Source organism: Tursiops truncatus, chromosome X, assembly GCF_011762595.2.
Source record: "Tursiops truncatus isolate mTurTru1 chromosome X, mTurTru1.mat.Y, whole genome shotgun sequence".
NCBI classification, from domain to species: Eukaryota; Metazoa; Chordata; class Mammalia; order Artiodactyla; family Delphinidae; genus Tursiops; species Tursiops truncatus.
This window is the reverse complement of record NC_047055.1, coordinates 92601706-92617478: the sequence shown is the minus strand read 5'-3', so window position 1 is coordinate 92617478 and position 15773 is coordinate 92601706. Positions and strand designations below refer to the sequence as shown.

The 15773-nt window shown below is 35.5% G+C and overlaps 1 protein-coding gene across 15 annotated transcripts in view; it reads right to left on the bottom strand.

Annotated features, from left to right (window-relative positions):
- Window positions 1-15773, bottom strand: part of CASK (calcium/calmodulin dependent serine protein kinase) — a 389881-nt gene that overhangs the window by 308863 nt on the left and 65245 nt on the right. For 8 of the 15 annotated variants that reach the window (XM_073799304.1, XM_073799307.1, XM_073799309.1 and 5 more), the window contains exon 2: window positions 6021-6151. In XM_073799304.1, coding sequence (XP_073655405.1) covers window positions 6021-6151 — 131 coding nt within the window. The remainder of the gene's footprint in view (window positions 1-6020; window positions 6152-15773) is intronic. The other 7 variants (XM_073799305.1, XM_019943593.3, XM_019943594.3 and 4 more) reach the window with 1 other exon arrangement.

Below are 15773 nucleotides of genomic sequence, written 5' to 3'. Positions count from 1 at the left end.
GAGTATAAAAATTAAGATCTTAACTTGTAACAATATGGCTCAGATTAATATAAACTTAATTTCAATAGTATACAGACACTTTCATCCTATACAGTTCCATTCCCTCCTTTGTGCTCTTATTTTCATTCCAATTACACCTTTATTCATTTATGTCCATCAACATAGATTTATAATTATTACTTCATGCAGTTCTCGATTAAATCAGGAGGGAAAAAGTTATAATCAAAAAATATTTAGGGCTTCCCTGGTGGCGCAGTGGTTGACAGTCCACCTGCCAATGCAGGGGACACGGGTTCGTGCCCGGGTCCAGGAAGATCCCACATGCCGCGGAGCAGCTGGGCCCGTGCGTCCAGAGCCTGTGCTCCGCAACGGGAGAGGCCACAACAGTGAGAGGCCCACGTACCGAAAAAAAAAAAAATTATACTGCCTTTTATATTTACATATGTAGTTACCTTTACTGTGCTCTTTTACTTCTCACGGTTTTAGTTACTATCTAGTGTTTTCTTTTTAGCCTTAAGAACTACATTTACTATTTCTTGTAGGGCAGGTTTGCTAGTGATGAATTTTCTCAGTTTTGTTTATCTGGAAATGTCTTAATGTATCCTTCATTTTTGAGGTATGGTTTTGCCAGATATAGAATTCTTGGTAGACAATCTTTTTCTTTCATCATTTTGAATATGGTATTTCATGTTTCCTGGACATGATGGTTTCTGATGAGAAATCACTGTTAATCTTACTGAGGATACCTTGTACATGATGAATTGCTTCTCTCTTGCTCTTTTCAAGATACTCTCACTGTTGCTTTTGACAGTTAGATTATGATGTATCTTTGAGTTTATCGTACTTAGAATTTGTTGAGCGTCTTGGATGTGTTGGTTTATGTTTTTCATAAGATTCGGGAAATGTGGGGCCATTTTTTCTTCAGATATTCCTTCTTTCCCTTTCTCTTCTCTCTTTCTGAGACTTCAGTTATGTATATCTTGATATGCTTGCTTTTTCACCTGTTAATGAGCCATACTTTGTTTCTTTGCATTACTCATAATTTTTTGTTGAAAACTAGATGTTTTAAGTAATGTGCCAACTCTGTAAATAAGAATCTCCCCTCCTCCAGGGTTTGTTGTTACCGTTGCTGGGTTTTTGTTGTTGTTCTTGTTCTTGTTCTTATTCTTGTTATCATTGTTCCCCGTTCATTTGTTTACTGACTTTTCGGAACTAATTCTGGAAAGTCTGTATCCTTTGTTGTATGTGGCCACTATCTCTGCTTGGTTAGCCTAGTCCTTGCTCAGAAGCTCTGTGTATGTGTTGTTCCAGGGTTTTGAAAAAGCTGATTTTGACAACGTTTGCCAGTTTCCCCTTTGTTTTTATAGAGATGAGCATTATCAAAGGCCCTTACTCCTCCAATTTTGCTAACATCTGCTATCTGGGATTTTCTGAATGAGATATTCTTGGAGACTATGCAAACTGGAACCCAATCTATATTCTTTCTAGAAGACAACTTAATATTCTAAAATAAAAACCACCATTTTTGAACTTTTTAAATTAAGCCATAAAGAATTGAGTCCTTTTTCAAGATATCAGAACTCCTGTCAATTCAGTTTCCAATTCTGTACGTCTTACATTCCTTAAATTTCCCTATTAACAATTTGCTTGAATTAATTTTGATACTTATTTTTAAAACGAAAAAGTCAACTTTAAATTAGTGGCTCAGCAGAGTAAGAGATAAAATGTCCATTAATTAAAGGTTTTAAGATAATAATCAAGGAATTTCATTAATGGAGGCTGTGTATTTAAGGATGAAAATATCCTCCAATCCTAACAGAAATTCACCTAGCTTTCATTTAATAGAAACTTCTTATTCACGTCACATTCATAAGAGTCAACTTCACTTTTTCATATATGTGAAAGGATAAATTCTTAACCATTTAGGAATAATATGCCTTTTTAGGAATCTAATAAAAACTGTAGACTCTTTTTCTGGAAAATGAACATATATACATAATTCTGCTTACAATTTAAGGGTTTCTTGGATACTCTGTAGCCTATAAGAACCGCTACTGAACAAAAAAATATGATTTTGATGAGAAAACAGAGAACAGATATTCAAATAATTACAACATCTGACCTTCAATAGAGCAATCAATGACAATGTAAAATATTAAAACATATATAAGTGGTCTTTAACTACTGTACATTTTTCATTTCAAAAGCTAATTTTTAAATTATATATTTAGAATTTATTACATATTTTTTCTTATAAAAATAATATTAGAAACAATGGTTGGGACTATTAAACTGCAAGTTTCTTAAGAATAGGTGCTCTTGGGCTTCCCTGGTGGCGCAGTGGTTGAGAGTCCGCCTGCCGATGCAGGGGACGTGGGTTCGCGCCCCGGTCTGGGAGGATCCCACATGCCGCGGAGCGGCTGGGCCTGTGAGCCACGGCCGCTGGGCCTGCGCATCCGGAGCCTGTGCTCCGCGACGGGAGAGGCCACAGCAGTGAGAGGCCCGCGTACCGAAAAAAAAAAAAAAAAAAAAGATAGGTGCTCTTAAAATAGATAACTAATAAGGACCTACTGTATAGCACAGGGAACTCTTCTCAATACTCTGTAATGACCTATATGGGAAAAGAATCTAAAATATGTATAGGTATAACTGATACACTTTGCTTTTTGCAGAAACTAATGCAGCAGTGTAAATCACCTATACTCTAATAAAAATTTTTTAAAAATAGGTGCTCTTTTTACTTGTCTTTGTATCATAATGACCTATCCAAATAAATAGCATACTTTAGTTTCCCAGATGACACTTCACGAAACCTATTTTATTCAATAATGTATTTGAATACAAATGTACTAACAAGAAAAAATACTGACGCAATGACAAACATTAAATAAATCAAAATGACAAAAATAAAATAAAAAAGAAAACATAAAGAATAAAATAGATTTTAAATTATCTGTTGCTTGAGAGACAGGCTTAATTAGAAGAGAATATAGGGAATTCCCTGGTGGTACAGTGATTAAAACTCTGTGCTCCCAATGCAGGGGGCCCAGGTTCGACTGCTGGTCAGGGAACTAGATCCCACATGCATGCTGCAACTAAGAGTTCACATGCCACAGCAAAGGAGCCCCCATGCTGCAACTAAGGAGCCGGCAAGCCACAACTAAGGAGCCCGTGTGCCGCAACTAAGGAGCCCATGTGCTGCAACCAAGAAGACAGTGAGCTGCAACTAAGGAGCCCTCAAGCCACAACTAAGGAGCCCACCTGCCGCAACTAAGACCCAGCGCAACCAAATAAATTAATTTTAAAAAAAGAAGAGAATATAATGGTAAATATAGATATTTCTAGGTACTTCTGTTTAAACTTATAGATTCCTTTTTATTGTACTTCAAATTTCACTTCAAAATATGTTTCTTCTTAATACGACATCTCCTACCCTTAGCCATGAATAAGGTCATTTTTGGACACTAACAATTTGTACATGCACTGGAAGGGCAAATGTTTTGGAAAAATGTTGAAAGAAGTTGGGGATGGAGGATACTGTTCAAAGAGGTTTTATAATATAAAATAACATTATTTATTATATATCTTATAATAAAATGTGTGCAAGTTAAAGTAAGCTAGTGTGAAAATAAGCAATAGTGTGTATAGGAACTCCACTGCAAGTTTTTCTTCAAAAGGAAAAATAGTTGTGGTAGGGTGGAGATGAAATTTTTATTCTGTTTCTTAACCACTGCGAGTATCACTGTGCTAAAGAAGATGGGAAAACTACATTTTGGTGCCATAAATATAAAGGAACAATTGCACATTTTCATTTGAATAACATCAAACCCTTATCAAAACCAGATAAAGTCATGAGTAATATGCAGAATTCAACTGGATATCATTTAATATCTATAGGTTGTGACCCTACCATATAAGATTAATGAAATGCCCTAGCCTTGTCTTCAGAATAGGACTTGAAGACATTTACATACTCAAAGCAATGCCAAAGCGACAAATGAGTGAACTTCAGAAGACTTAACCTCAGAGACATGGATGGTACGCCAACCCCATCTTTTTAAGTTTGGTGTTTGACTCCCTGGCTACGTGACAATAAATGAGATCCAGCCTGGCAGTCTGGGTCTATAGCTACAGAGATTCCTTGCTGAAGAAATCTGTCAATAAAGAACCTCAGCCAAGGGCTTCTCTGATGGTGCAATGGTTAAGAATCCTCCTGCCAATGCAGGGGACACGGGCTCGAGCCCTGGTCCGGCAAGATCCCACATGTCGCAGAGCAACTATGCCTGTGCGCCACAACTACTGAAGCCCGCATGCCTAGAACCCATGCTCCACAACAAGAGAAGCCAACACAATGAGAAGTCCACGCACCGCAACGAAGAGTAGCCCCCACTCTAGTAGCCACAACTAGAGAAAGTCCACGCGCAGCAACAAAGACCCAACTCAGCCATAAATAAATAAATTTCTTTTTTTAAAAAAAAAGAAAGAACCTCAGATAACTGAGAAAGTAATTAACTGTCTCCATAAAAAATGTCTTTAGTCTGTAGATTCAGAATTAGGTATACTGATAAACAAAATCAACATAATATAGGTATACTGAGTAATTGATTTAGACTTGTGATTTTAAACTGAAATCTTACTAAATTCATCAACAGTATCAAAACATTTAAGAGAAATAAAGATTCAACACATCTATATGTTTAATGAACTAGGTTTATACAAAATTACCTAAGTGCTCAGAAAGCTTTTTGTTAAAATTAGTTGACAACTGAGGTACAGAAAACCAAATACAGTATATTAAACTTAAATGCAGTTAAAAAGTTTTAGCAAACATAATATAGTGGTGAAACCTGATTAGAAGTGAATTTTAAATTCTGCTAAATTTATAAAATAATTTGTATTCAAAAGTAATAATAGCCAATTCCAAAATATGAAACCGTAAGATATAAAATCCCTAAATCTTACCTTAAGAATTGAAAGATTAAAGCACTAAAAAAAAAATCAGTTATTGATTCTTTGTAACAACTTCTATGAATCTTCTACATTCAGTATATGGATAATAATAATTTAGAAGGTTTCAAAAAAGTATTTAAAAGTAATGATCCTGAAAAAGGATCTGCAGGAATAGATTAACTTGGAACTCACAGGATCTGGGCTTCTACTTCTTAAAGTAAGATAACTGGATAAAATATAAATAGGCTACTCTGCCTTAGCTTTTCCAATTTAAACTATTAACTGCATTGCTCTTGGGATTAAGAAGGAAAGGACTTAAGAAGGATATGTCTTTTACTGGACTGTGAAAAAGTCTGAAGACAGAAGACAGGCTAATTAGAAACGTTAAAATAATAATTGTGCCATCTGAAGTGCGACCATATGTGAATCATGGCTACATGGAACTATGGCTTAAAACAGCAAAAAACAAACAAAAAAACTTTTAAAATGCTTCTGTACTGTTTATAAATATTTATACATAAATATGATTAGCCATATCAATGTCTTGAAACAAAATTTTGAGTCCTGCAAGTCCTAGCAGTACTGATCTTTCATTTACACATATACACCATAAGTGACTTAAGCAATATGTGATATATTAGTCTTTTAGTTCTATTAGATCACAATCCTAAGGGTAGTAAGTTATGGACTTGAAGGGAACTCATCTTAGTTTCTTTTGAATCTGCAATGATTATACTTGTGCCATTATTTCCCTTCTCACCCTTCCCATCCCATGTTCTATACTATAGGACTACAAGTTAGATCCTAAAAAATATATTTTCAGATTTTACTTCCTTTCTATTCAAAAAACATAGGCCAATAGCAATCCTAGATGACTTCGTAACACTGTTAAATCAAATCTAGCTATCTTTCAAATACTATGTTCTAGAAATCTGACAAACTAGAATGGAATTTAAACTGTCTCCACCCACTTCCCACTGCATTACACCCTCTGCTTCCCCACCCCCAGATGAAGGTTAAGTTGATAGATGGATTGGAAATGAAATAAAGCCAGACATCAAATAACTTACTTGAAATCCATCTCTTACCTTCTGTACTTAACCCTGGACTTGATGTGAACTTGGCTACATCAACAATTTTTACAGCAAATTGTTGCCCAGTTTCTCTGTTGATGCATCGTCGTACAACACTGAAGGGACCCCTAAAAAAAAATATATCCAAGTTTAATTTGTTGATTTTAAGTTTCTATTTCTCTTCAACAGTTTATTCATATTTCATTGTCTACTACAGCCATAGCTTTCAAAATAGAATTTAATATAGTTTTGAACACATTTTTCTATAATTCATGAGGTAATTATTTATTTGAAGTTGATAACCCAGAAAAATAAGAAACAAATTTACTTTCAAAATCACTTTTAAAAATCTGAGATAGTGTTCTTATATTCAAGGCAAATAATCTCTGTAATTTTCTCTACATAGTATCAGCATCTTAAACAAAATAATAGTTCACAGTGGTAGTGTATACAACTTTTACCTTTTGAACCAGAAACTTAAATCATTCTCTCATCTTAGCCATCACTTATCTAATCTTCACTAACAAGTCCTACTGAGTTTATTTCAAATATCTCTTAATCCTGTCCACTTCTCTGCATGACTCATTCCGTAGTCTAAACCACTACCAGTTTCTACTAGGACCACTGAAAACTTGTTTCTCCCATTCATTCTTGAAGTGATGTTTTAAAGATGAAAATCTGATATTATGTTTCTGCTTAAAATCCCAGAGAGAAGGTATTTGCAACATGTATTTAGTCAAGAACCAAAATACATAACTAATTCTTAAATAAGAAAATATACTACAAGGAAATCTGCGCAGAAGACTTAAATAGACACTTCACAAAGAGAAAGCCCTACATGATTTAGTTTCCAACAACCTCTACAGTCTCACGTGAAGTCACAGGGAAATCCTTCATCCTCCCCAAACTTCAAATTAGCATTACTCTCAACTGCCATAGGAAAGGAAGTAATTTCTACTAGCAAAACCAGTGGTCCAGTCACTTTCTTACCCAGTCCTCTCCTCAATTGAAATTGGTGGCTCTCAATACTGACCATACAGTTGAATCAACTGTAATGACTGATAAAATAACAATGCCTGGTCCCAGGCATTAAAAACACACACACTCTGTTCCTTGTGATTAACAGTTATCAAATAAGTATCTGAACTAAAGATAATCCAACATGCCTGAATCAACTATTGATTAATGTAGAATGCAATCGCAATATACTGTAGTATTTTATTTGAAGGCTAGTATGGTTTAAGTTATTAAATACACACACATGTACGTGTATACACGTATGGATTTCCCCCCTCCTCAGGAAACAAAACACTCTCATTGGTTTTTACAGGTAGAAACAGTACACCTGGATGCATGTGGTCAATCAGAAGACAGAGAAAAGTTCTTCATTTACAGTAGGACACTTATGATACTTTTGCCTTAAAGTGTAAGTTTGTCTTTATTCTTTCAGAGGACAGGCAAACGAATATAATCTAACCTAGACTTAAACATTTCTCTGAGATCATATGAATCAGTTGATTTCATCCCACTATCAATCATCAGGACATCAGTTACACTACAGTTTCAAGTCTCTCTCTTCAAGCAACCTAACAAAGCTAAACTGGAAGGAAAAGAAATGGTAATAGTGTACCTTTCAGAACTCTATAGGAAAAGGACCTTTTTGATAATCACTCAAAACTGTTCAAAGACTTTTCTCTGTGAGAAGACATATAACAATGTGAGTCAGGACTCCCACAAATGTTTTCATTCTCAATCTGGATGTCTTACTTGTGATTACTTATCCTGACAATAGCAAGTAATTTCAGGAAATGTTCAGCGTAATTGGTTTTTGTACACACATTAAACCCTTGGGACTCTATTTATATATACATTTGTGTAGTATGCTTCAATTCACTACACCTTTTGGATACTTTCCAAGATCTGTATGTGGGATCATTTTTGGTCAAGAGTCAATTCTTTAGTTCTTCCTGTTTGAACAAAGGTGAGGAAGAAAACATAGCTTCTCCCCCAACCCTTTTAGTAATAGTAGAATGAATAAAGCTAGGAAGAATCAAGAAAAAAGGGAATACTGATACAAAAAAAACACACCAAAAACGTGTTTAAGTCTGTGAATGAAAAAAAGGAACCAAATCCTTGGTTCTTTAGGCTACTTTTATAATGTGAGGCAAAGAAAATGAGTTTATCTCTGAACTATTGATGACATGAAGATAGGTCACGAGTAAAGAGTTTCAAAGATCTGTCTCTCAGTGACATCCAGGGGGTTAGAAAAGGTGAACCATTTAGTACACTAAAAAGACACTGAAAAATCTTTTAACTTTTTTTGGGATTTAATCCATCAACTGGAAACTCAGTGGAAACTGAAAAAAATTTGAATGAGTATATAGTGTCTATAATTTTAGCAGGACTTGATTATATTTATTTCATCAAAACGCTAAAAAGACACAGGATATAAGAAAATCTGGCTTGTTTTCCCATCTTAAAATGGGGAGGAGAGTGTAATAAAATGTATGTTAAAACTTCTGTATTACACTTATTAGTTATACTTGAATGACAGTTTAAGGAACAGCAAAAATTCAGGAGGCCTAGGTTTCAGTCTGGCCTAAACTCTTTTTGAATCTTAAAATTTCATCCTTAAATTTTTAGTCTATAGTACAGTCGATTCTTGAATAATTATGGGGGGTGGGGGGAATACTGACAGAGGTAGTTGTAAGCCATCATTATAAACTACTATCTTTCTCATATTTCCACTAATTCTGGCCAGGGTATTAATCAAACTGGAATGATAAGATAATTGATGGCATTTCAGATTTGATAAAATCTATATTCTTTATCCAATTCTTTAAGAATACTGAATATTGATTGGGATTGTGGCACAAGGTTCTACTCAAGGCAGTTGGCTGCTTTCAGAATACTAAGTTTTAAAGTAAAAGGTCAATTAAACTAGAATATGTTACAATTGAATATTTGCTATTACTTCTCTAAGGTTTTGAAAAGAATGTAGCTGTGTCTCTATGCAGACACACAATAATCTCCTCTAGCTTTCATTAATGTGAAGAAAGGTCATGTCTAGGAATTGAACCATTATGATACCAAAAGTAAATACAGTTGGCCCTCTGTATCTGCAGGTTCCACATCTGTTGATTCAGCCAACCATGGATTGAAAATATATGAAAAAAAATTCTAGAAAGTTCCAAAAAGCAAAACTTGAATTTGCACTGGTAACTATTTGCAAAGCATTTACAATGTATTAGGTATTGTAAGTAATCTAGAGATGATTTGAAGTATATGGGGCATATGTGTGGGTTATATGCAAATAATATGCTATTTTATATAAGGAACTTGAGCATCCATGGATTTTGGTATTGGCGGGGATCCTATAACCAATCCCCTGCAAATACCGAGGGACAACTGCATGTCAAAAGTGACTAGAATTAAACAAAATTATGCTAGAATACAGTATAATATGTTGGTCTCCAGGATAATAGGATAGATTTAGCAAATGCATCTAAATTAACTTCTCTCCCTGAACCCATTAAAATGAGAGAAAAGGGGCTAAAGAAAATGTCTTAAAGGACTGGGAGAATGAGAGAATACAATAGTAATTAATAATCAAATTTTGAAAGCAAGAAAGCAGATGGAGTAATGGTAACTGGCTTAGCATTCATAGAAACGCCAAATTGCAAGGAGAAAATAAGAAAAGTTCAGAACCAAACTCATTTACACTACAAAATTCTCAGGAAGCAACTGAACTGGCAGCACCAGATAACTCTGAGAAAGAGAGGGTGGGGCTAAACTAACAAGGTTTGAGTGAAATCTATTAGAGAAGCAGTTAAGAGTCTTAGATCCTCCTCCTCTACTCCATGCCACCAGGTAACTACTCTGCCTCATCCTCACAGAGGTCCATTATCTGGAGAGGGTAAAACACAGGGTCTTAGAACTGGGGACAGAAGGCAGTTGAAGAAGTGGATACTACATGAAAAGCAAGGGGTTTATGTGATCACACACAAACTGAATGCAGACAGCCCATCCCCATTTCCCATTAACAGGGGGGAATGTTAGAAGCTAGATCTTTACCCTTCAGGCAGGAAAGGTAAGATTTTCTATTGAATATGTGACCAGCCCAGAAGGAAAGACTAAAAATAATGACGTTTTATTGTTCAAACCACTCAACCAGATCACCTTCCTTGAAATTCAAAGTCAACAAGTTCTTCCACAAGTTCAGAGTTTTCAATCAGCTTTCCAACCTCGGCATTGTTGGCATTTTGGGCTGAATAGTTCTTTGTTGTGCAAGGAAGTCCTGTGCATTGTAGGGCGCCTAACAGCGTCTCCAGCCTCTACCTGGAGATGACAGTAGCACCCCCTCAGCCAGTTTTGCCAAGCAAAAATGTCTCTAAACGTTGTCAAATGTCCCTCAAGAACCACTGCTCTATTCCTAATCATAAGTAGATAACCAACCTCCCAAAACATCTGGAGAAGAGTCTGATTTGGAAGACAGAGATCGAAACAGAAAGAGCAACTTAGAGGAAACATACTAAACAAGAAAAAAACTTCCAACTACCATTAATGCCCTTGGAAAGATACTATAACTATGAAACAAAACCAGAACTTTCAGAAGACAAAATGAGGGCTCTTGAAAACTAAATATATGAAGAAATTTAAAACTCAATAGAAGGCCTGGCAGATAAAGTTGAGGAAATTTCCCAGAAAGTAGAACCAAAAGAACAAAGAAAATGGAGGGGAGGAACTCAATCCAAGAACATTTCCCAGACCTTAAATCCTAAGTTGTCCAAATTAAAAGGAGCCACCAAGGGGAAAAGCAAAAAATAACATACAAGAGAACTCCCGTAAGGTCATCACCTGATTTCTCAGCATAAACTCTGCAAGCCAGAAGGGAGCAACACAATATATTTAAAATGATAAAAGGGAAGAACTTACAACCAAGAATACTTCACCCAGCAAATCTCTCAGATTTTTTTTTCACATCTTTATTGGAGTATAATTGCTTTACAATGTTGTATTAGTTTCTGCTGTATAACAACGTGAATCAGCTATATGTATACATCAAAAACTGTAGAGAATTCAGCACCACCAAACCAGCTTTGGAAAAATTGCTAAAGGAACTTCTCCAAGCAGAAAAGAAAAGGCCACTACTAGAAACAAGAAAATTACAAATGGAAAAGTTCCCCAGTAAAGGCAAACATAAAGTAAAGGTAGGAAATCATCTACATACAAATATGATATAAAACCCAGCAACTGTAAGAAGAGGAGAACACAAATGCAGGATATTGGAAATGCATTTGAAATTAAAAGACTAGCAACTTCAAACAATCTTGTGTATATACAGACTGCTATATCAAAACTCATGGTAACTGCAAACCAAAAATCTACAATAGACACACAGAAAAAAGAAAAACGAATCCAAACACAAAACTAATGTTAGTCATCAAATCACAAGACAAGAGAACAAATGAGGAAGGGAAGAAAAAAGACCTACAAAAACAAATCCAAAACAATTAAGAAAATGGCAATAGGAACATACATATCAATAAGTACCTTAAAGGTAAATGGATTAAATGCTCCAACCAAACGACACAGACTGGCTGAATGGATACAAAAACAAAACCCATATATATGCTGTCTACAAGAGACCTACTTCAGATCTAGGGACACATACAGACTGAAAGTAAGGGGATGGAAAAAGGTATTCCATACAAATAGAAATCACAAGAAACCTGGAATAACACTACTCATATCAGACAAAATCGACTTTAAAATAAAGACTATTACAAGAGACAAACAAGGACACTACATAATGATCAAGGAATCAATCCAAGAAGAAGATATAAAAATTGTAAATATATATGCAGCCAACAGAGGAGCACCCCAATATACAAAGCAAATACCAACAGCCATAAAGGGAGAAATTGACAGTAACACAATAATAGTGGGGGACTTTAACACCCCACTTTCATCAATGGACAGATCATCCAGACAGAAGATCAATAAGGAAACACAGACCTTAAATGAAACAGTAGACCAGATGAACTTAATTGATATTTATAGAGCATTCCATCCAAAAGCAGCAGAATACCCATTCTTCTCAAGTGCACAGGGAACACTCCCCAGGACTGACCACATGCTGGGCCACAAGGCGAGCCCCAGTAAATTTAAGAAAACTGAAACCATATGAAGCATCCTTTCCAATCACAACACTATGAGATTAGAAATAAACTATAAGAACAAAACTATAAAAAACACAAACAAGTGGAGGCTAAACAATATGCTACTAAACAACCATGGATCACTGAACAAATCAAAGAGGAAATCAAAAAATACCTAGAGACAAATGAAAATGAAAGCACAACGATCCAAAACCTATGGGATGCAGCAAAAGCAGTCCTAAGAGGGAACTTTATAGCAATACAATCTTACCTCAGGAAACAAGAAAAATCTCAAATAAACAACCTAACCTTACACCTAAAGCAACTAGAGAAAGAAGAACAAGTAAAACCTAAAGTTAGTAGAAGGAAAGAAATCATAAAGATCAGAGCAGAAATAAATGAAATAGAGACAAAGAAAACAACAGCAAAGGTCAATGAAACTAAAAGTTGGTTCTTTGAAAAGATAAACAAAATTGATAAACCTTTAGCCAGACTCATCAAAAAAAAAAAAAAGGAGAGGACTCAAATCAATAAGATTAGAAATGAAAAAGGAGAAGTTACAACTGACACCACAGAAATACAAAAGATCATGAGACTACTACAAGCAACTGTATGCCAATAAAATGGACAACCTGTAAGAAATGGACAAATTCTTAGAAAGGTACAGTCTCACAAGACTGAACCAGGAAGAAACAGAAAATATGAACAGACCAATCACCAGTAATGAAGTTGAAACCATGATTTAAAAACTCCTAACAAACAAAAGTCCGGGACCAGATGAATTCACAGGTGAATTCTATCAAACATTTGATAGAGGGATAGAGTTAACACCTATCCCTCTGAAACTATTCCAAAAAATTGAAAAAGGAAGGAATACTCCCAAACTCATTCTATGAGGTCACCATCACCCTGATACCAAAACCAGACAAAAATAACACACAAAAAGAAAATTACAGGCCAATATCACTGATGAACATAGATGCAAAAATCCTCAACAAAATATTAGCAGTCCAAATCCAACAATACGTTAAAAGGATCATACACCATGATAAAGTGGGATTTATCCGAGGGATACAAGAATTTTTCAATATCCACAAATCAAACAGTGGGATACACCACATCAACAAATTGAAGAATAAAAACCACATTATCATCTCAACAGATGCAGAAAAAGCATTTGACAAAATTCAGCACCCATTTACAATAAAAACTCTCCAGAAAGTGGGCATAGAGGGAACATACCTCAACATAATAAAGACTGTGTATGACTAACCTACAGCTAACATCATACTCAACGATAAAAAGCTGAAAGCATTTCCTCTAAGACCAGGAACAAGACAAGGATGTCCACTCTTGCCACTTCTATTCAACACAGTTTTGGAAGTCCTAGCTACGGAAATCTAGAGAAGACAATGAAATAAAAGGAATCCAAATTGGAAAAGAAGAAGTAAAATTGTCACTGTTTGCAGATGACATGACACTATACATAGAAAATCCTAAAGACGCTACCAGGAAACTACTACAGCGTATCAGCGAATCTGGTAAACTTTCAGGATACAAAATTAATACACAGAAATCCCTTGCATTCCTATACACTAACAATGAAAGATCAGAAAGAGAAATTAAGAAAACAATCCCATTTACCATCGCATCAAAAAGAATAAAATACTTAGGAATAAACCTACCTAAGGAGACAAAAGAACTGTACTCTGAGAACTATAAGACAGTGATGAAAGAAATCAAAGATGACACAAACAGATGGAGAGATATACCACATTCGTGGATTGGAAGAATCAATATTGTCAAAATGACTATACTATCCAAGGCAATGTACAGATTCAATGTAATTCCTATCAATGCATTGATAAGAAAACCAGACAAAAAGCAGAGCTGGAGGAATCAGGCTCCCTGACTTCAGACTATACTACAAAGCTACAGTCATCAAAACAGTATGGCACTGGCACGAAAACAGAAATATAGATTAATGGAACAGGATAGAAAGCCCAGAAATAAATCCACGTACATATGGTCAATTAATCTACAACAAAGGAAGCAAGACTATACAATGGAGGAAAGACTGTTTCTTCAATAAATGATGCTGGGAAAACTGGACAGCCACATGTGAAAAAATGAAATTAGATCATTCTTTAACACCATACACAAAAGTAAACTCAAAATGGATTAAAGGCCTAAATGTAAGACCAGATGCTATAAAACTCTTCGAGGAAAACAGAGGCAGAACACTCTGGCATAAATCACAGCAACATCTTTTCTGAAGTGTCCTAGAGTAATGGAAATAAAAACAAAAATAAACAAATGGGACCTAATTAAACTCAAAAGCTTTTGCACAGAAAAGGAAACCATAAACAAAACGAAAAGACAGCCCACAGAATGGGAGAAAATATTTGCAAACAATGCAACCAACAAAGGATTAGTCTCCAAAATTTACGAACAGCTACTGCAGCTCAATATTAAAAAAACAAACAACCCAATCAAAACATGGGCAAAAGACCTAAATAGGCATTTCTCCAAAGAAGACATACAGATGGCCAAGAGGCACATGAAAAGATGCTGAACATTGCTAATTATTAGAGAAATGCAAATCAAAACTACAATGAGGTATCACCTCACACCAGGCCGAATGGCCATCGTTAAAAAATCTACAAACAATAAATTCTGGAGAGGGTGTGGAGAAAAGGGAACCCTCTTGCACTGTTGGTGGGAATCTAAACTGGTACAGCCACTATGGAGAACAGTATGGAGGTTCCTTAAGAAACTAAAATTAGAGCTACCATATGATCCAGCAATCCCACTCCCAGGCATATACTCAGAGAAAACCATGGTTCGAAAGGATACATGCACCCCAGTGTTCACTGCAGCACTGTTTACAATAGCCAAGACATGGAAGCAACCTAAATATCCATCAACAGATGAATGGATAAAGAAGATGTGGTATATTTATATGATGGAATACTACTCAGCCATAAAAAAGAATGAAATAATGCCATTTGCAGCAACATGGATGGACCTGGAGATTATCATACTAAGTGAAGTAAGTCAGACAAAGACAAATATCATATGATATTGCTTATATGCGGAATCTAAAAATATATATACAAATGAACTTATTTATAAAACAGAAATGGACTCACAGACATAGAGAACGATCTTATGGTTACCGGGGGGAAGTGGGGGTAGGGATAGACTGGGAGTTTGGGATTTACATGTAAACAGTGCTGTGTTTATAATAGGTAACCAACAAGGACCTACTCTATAGCATAGGGAACTCTGCTCAATATTCTGTAACAACCTACATGGGAAAAGAATCTGAAAAAGAATAGATACATGTATATTTATAACTGAATCACTTTGCTGTACCCCTGAAACTAACACAACATTGTTAATCAACTATACCTCAATATAAAATAAAAATTATAAAGAAAAGCACCCATGAAGTACTCAGCAAAATAGATAAGACACATGTCCACACATGCCACTGTGAAATTTAAGAACCCTATGGGCTACAAAACGTTCAGATTTCCAGCAGTAGGGGTAAGGGTGCTCAAGGAGGGGAGGATGATATAGTTCA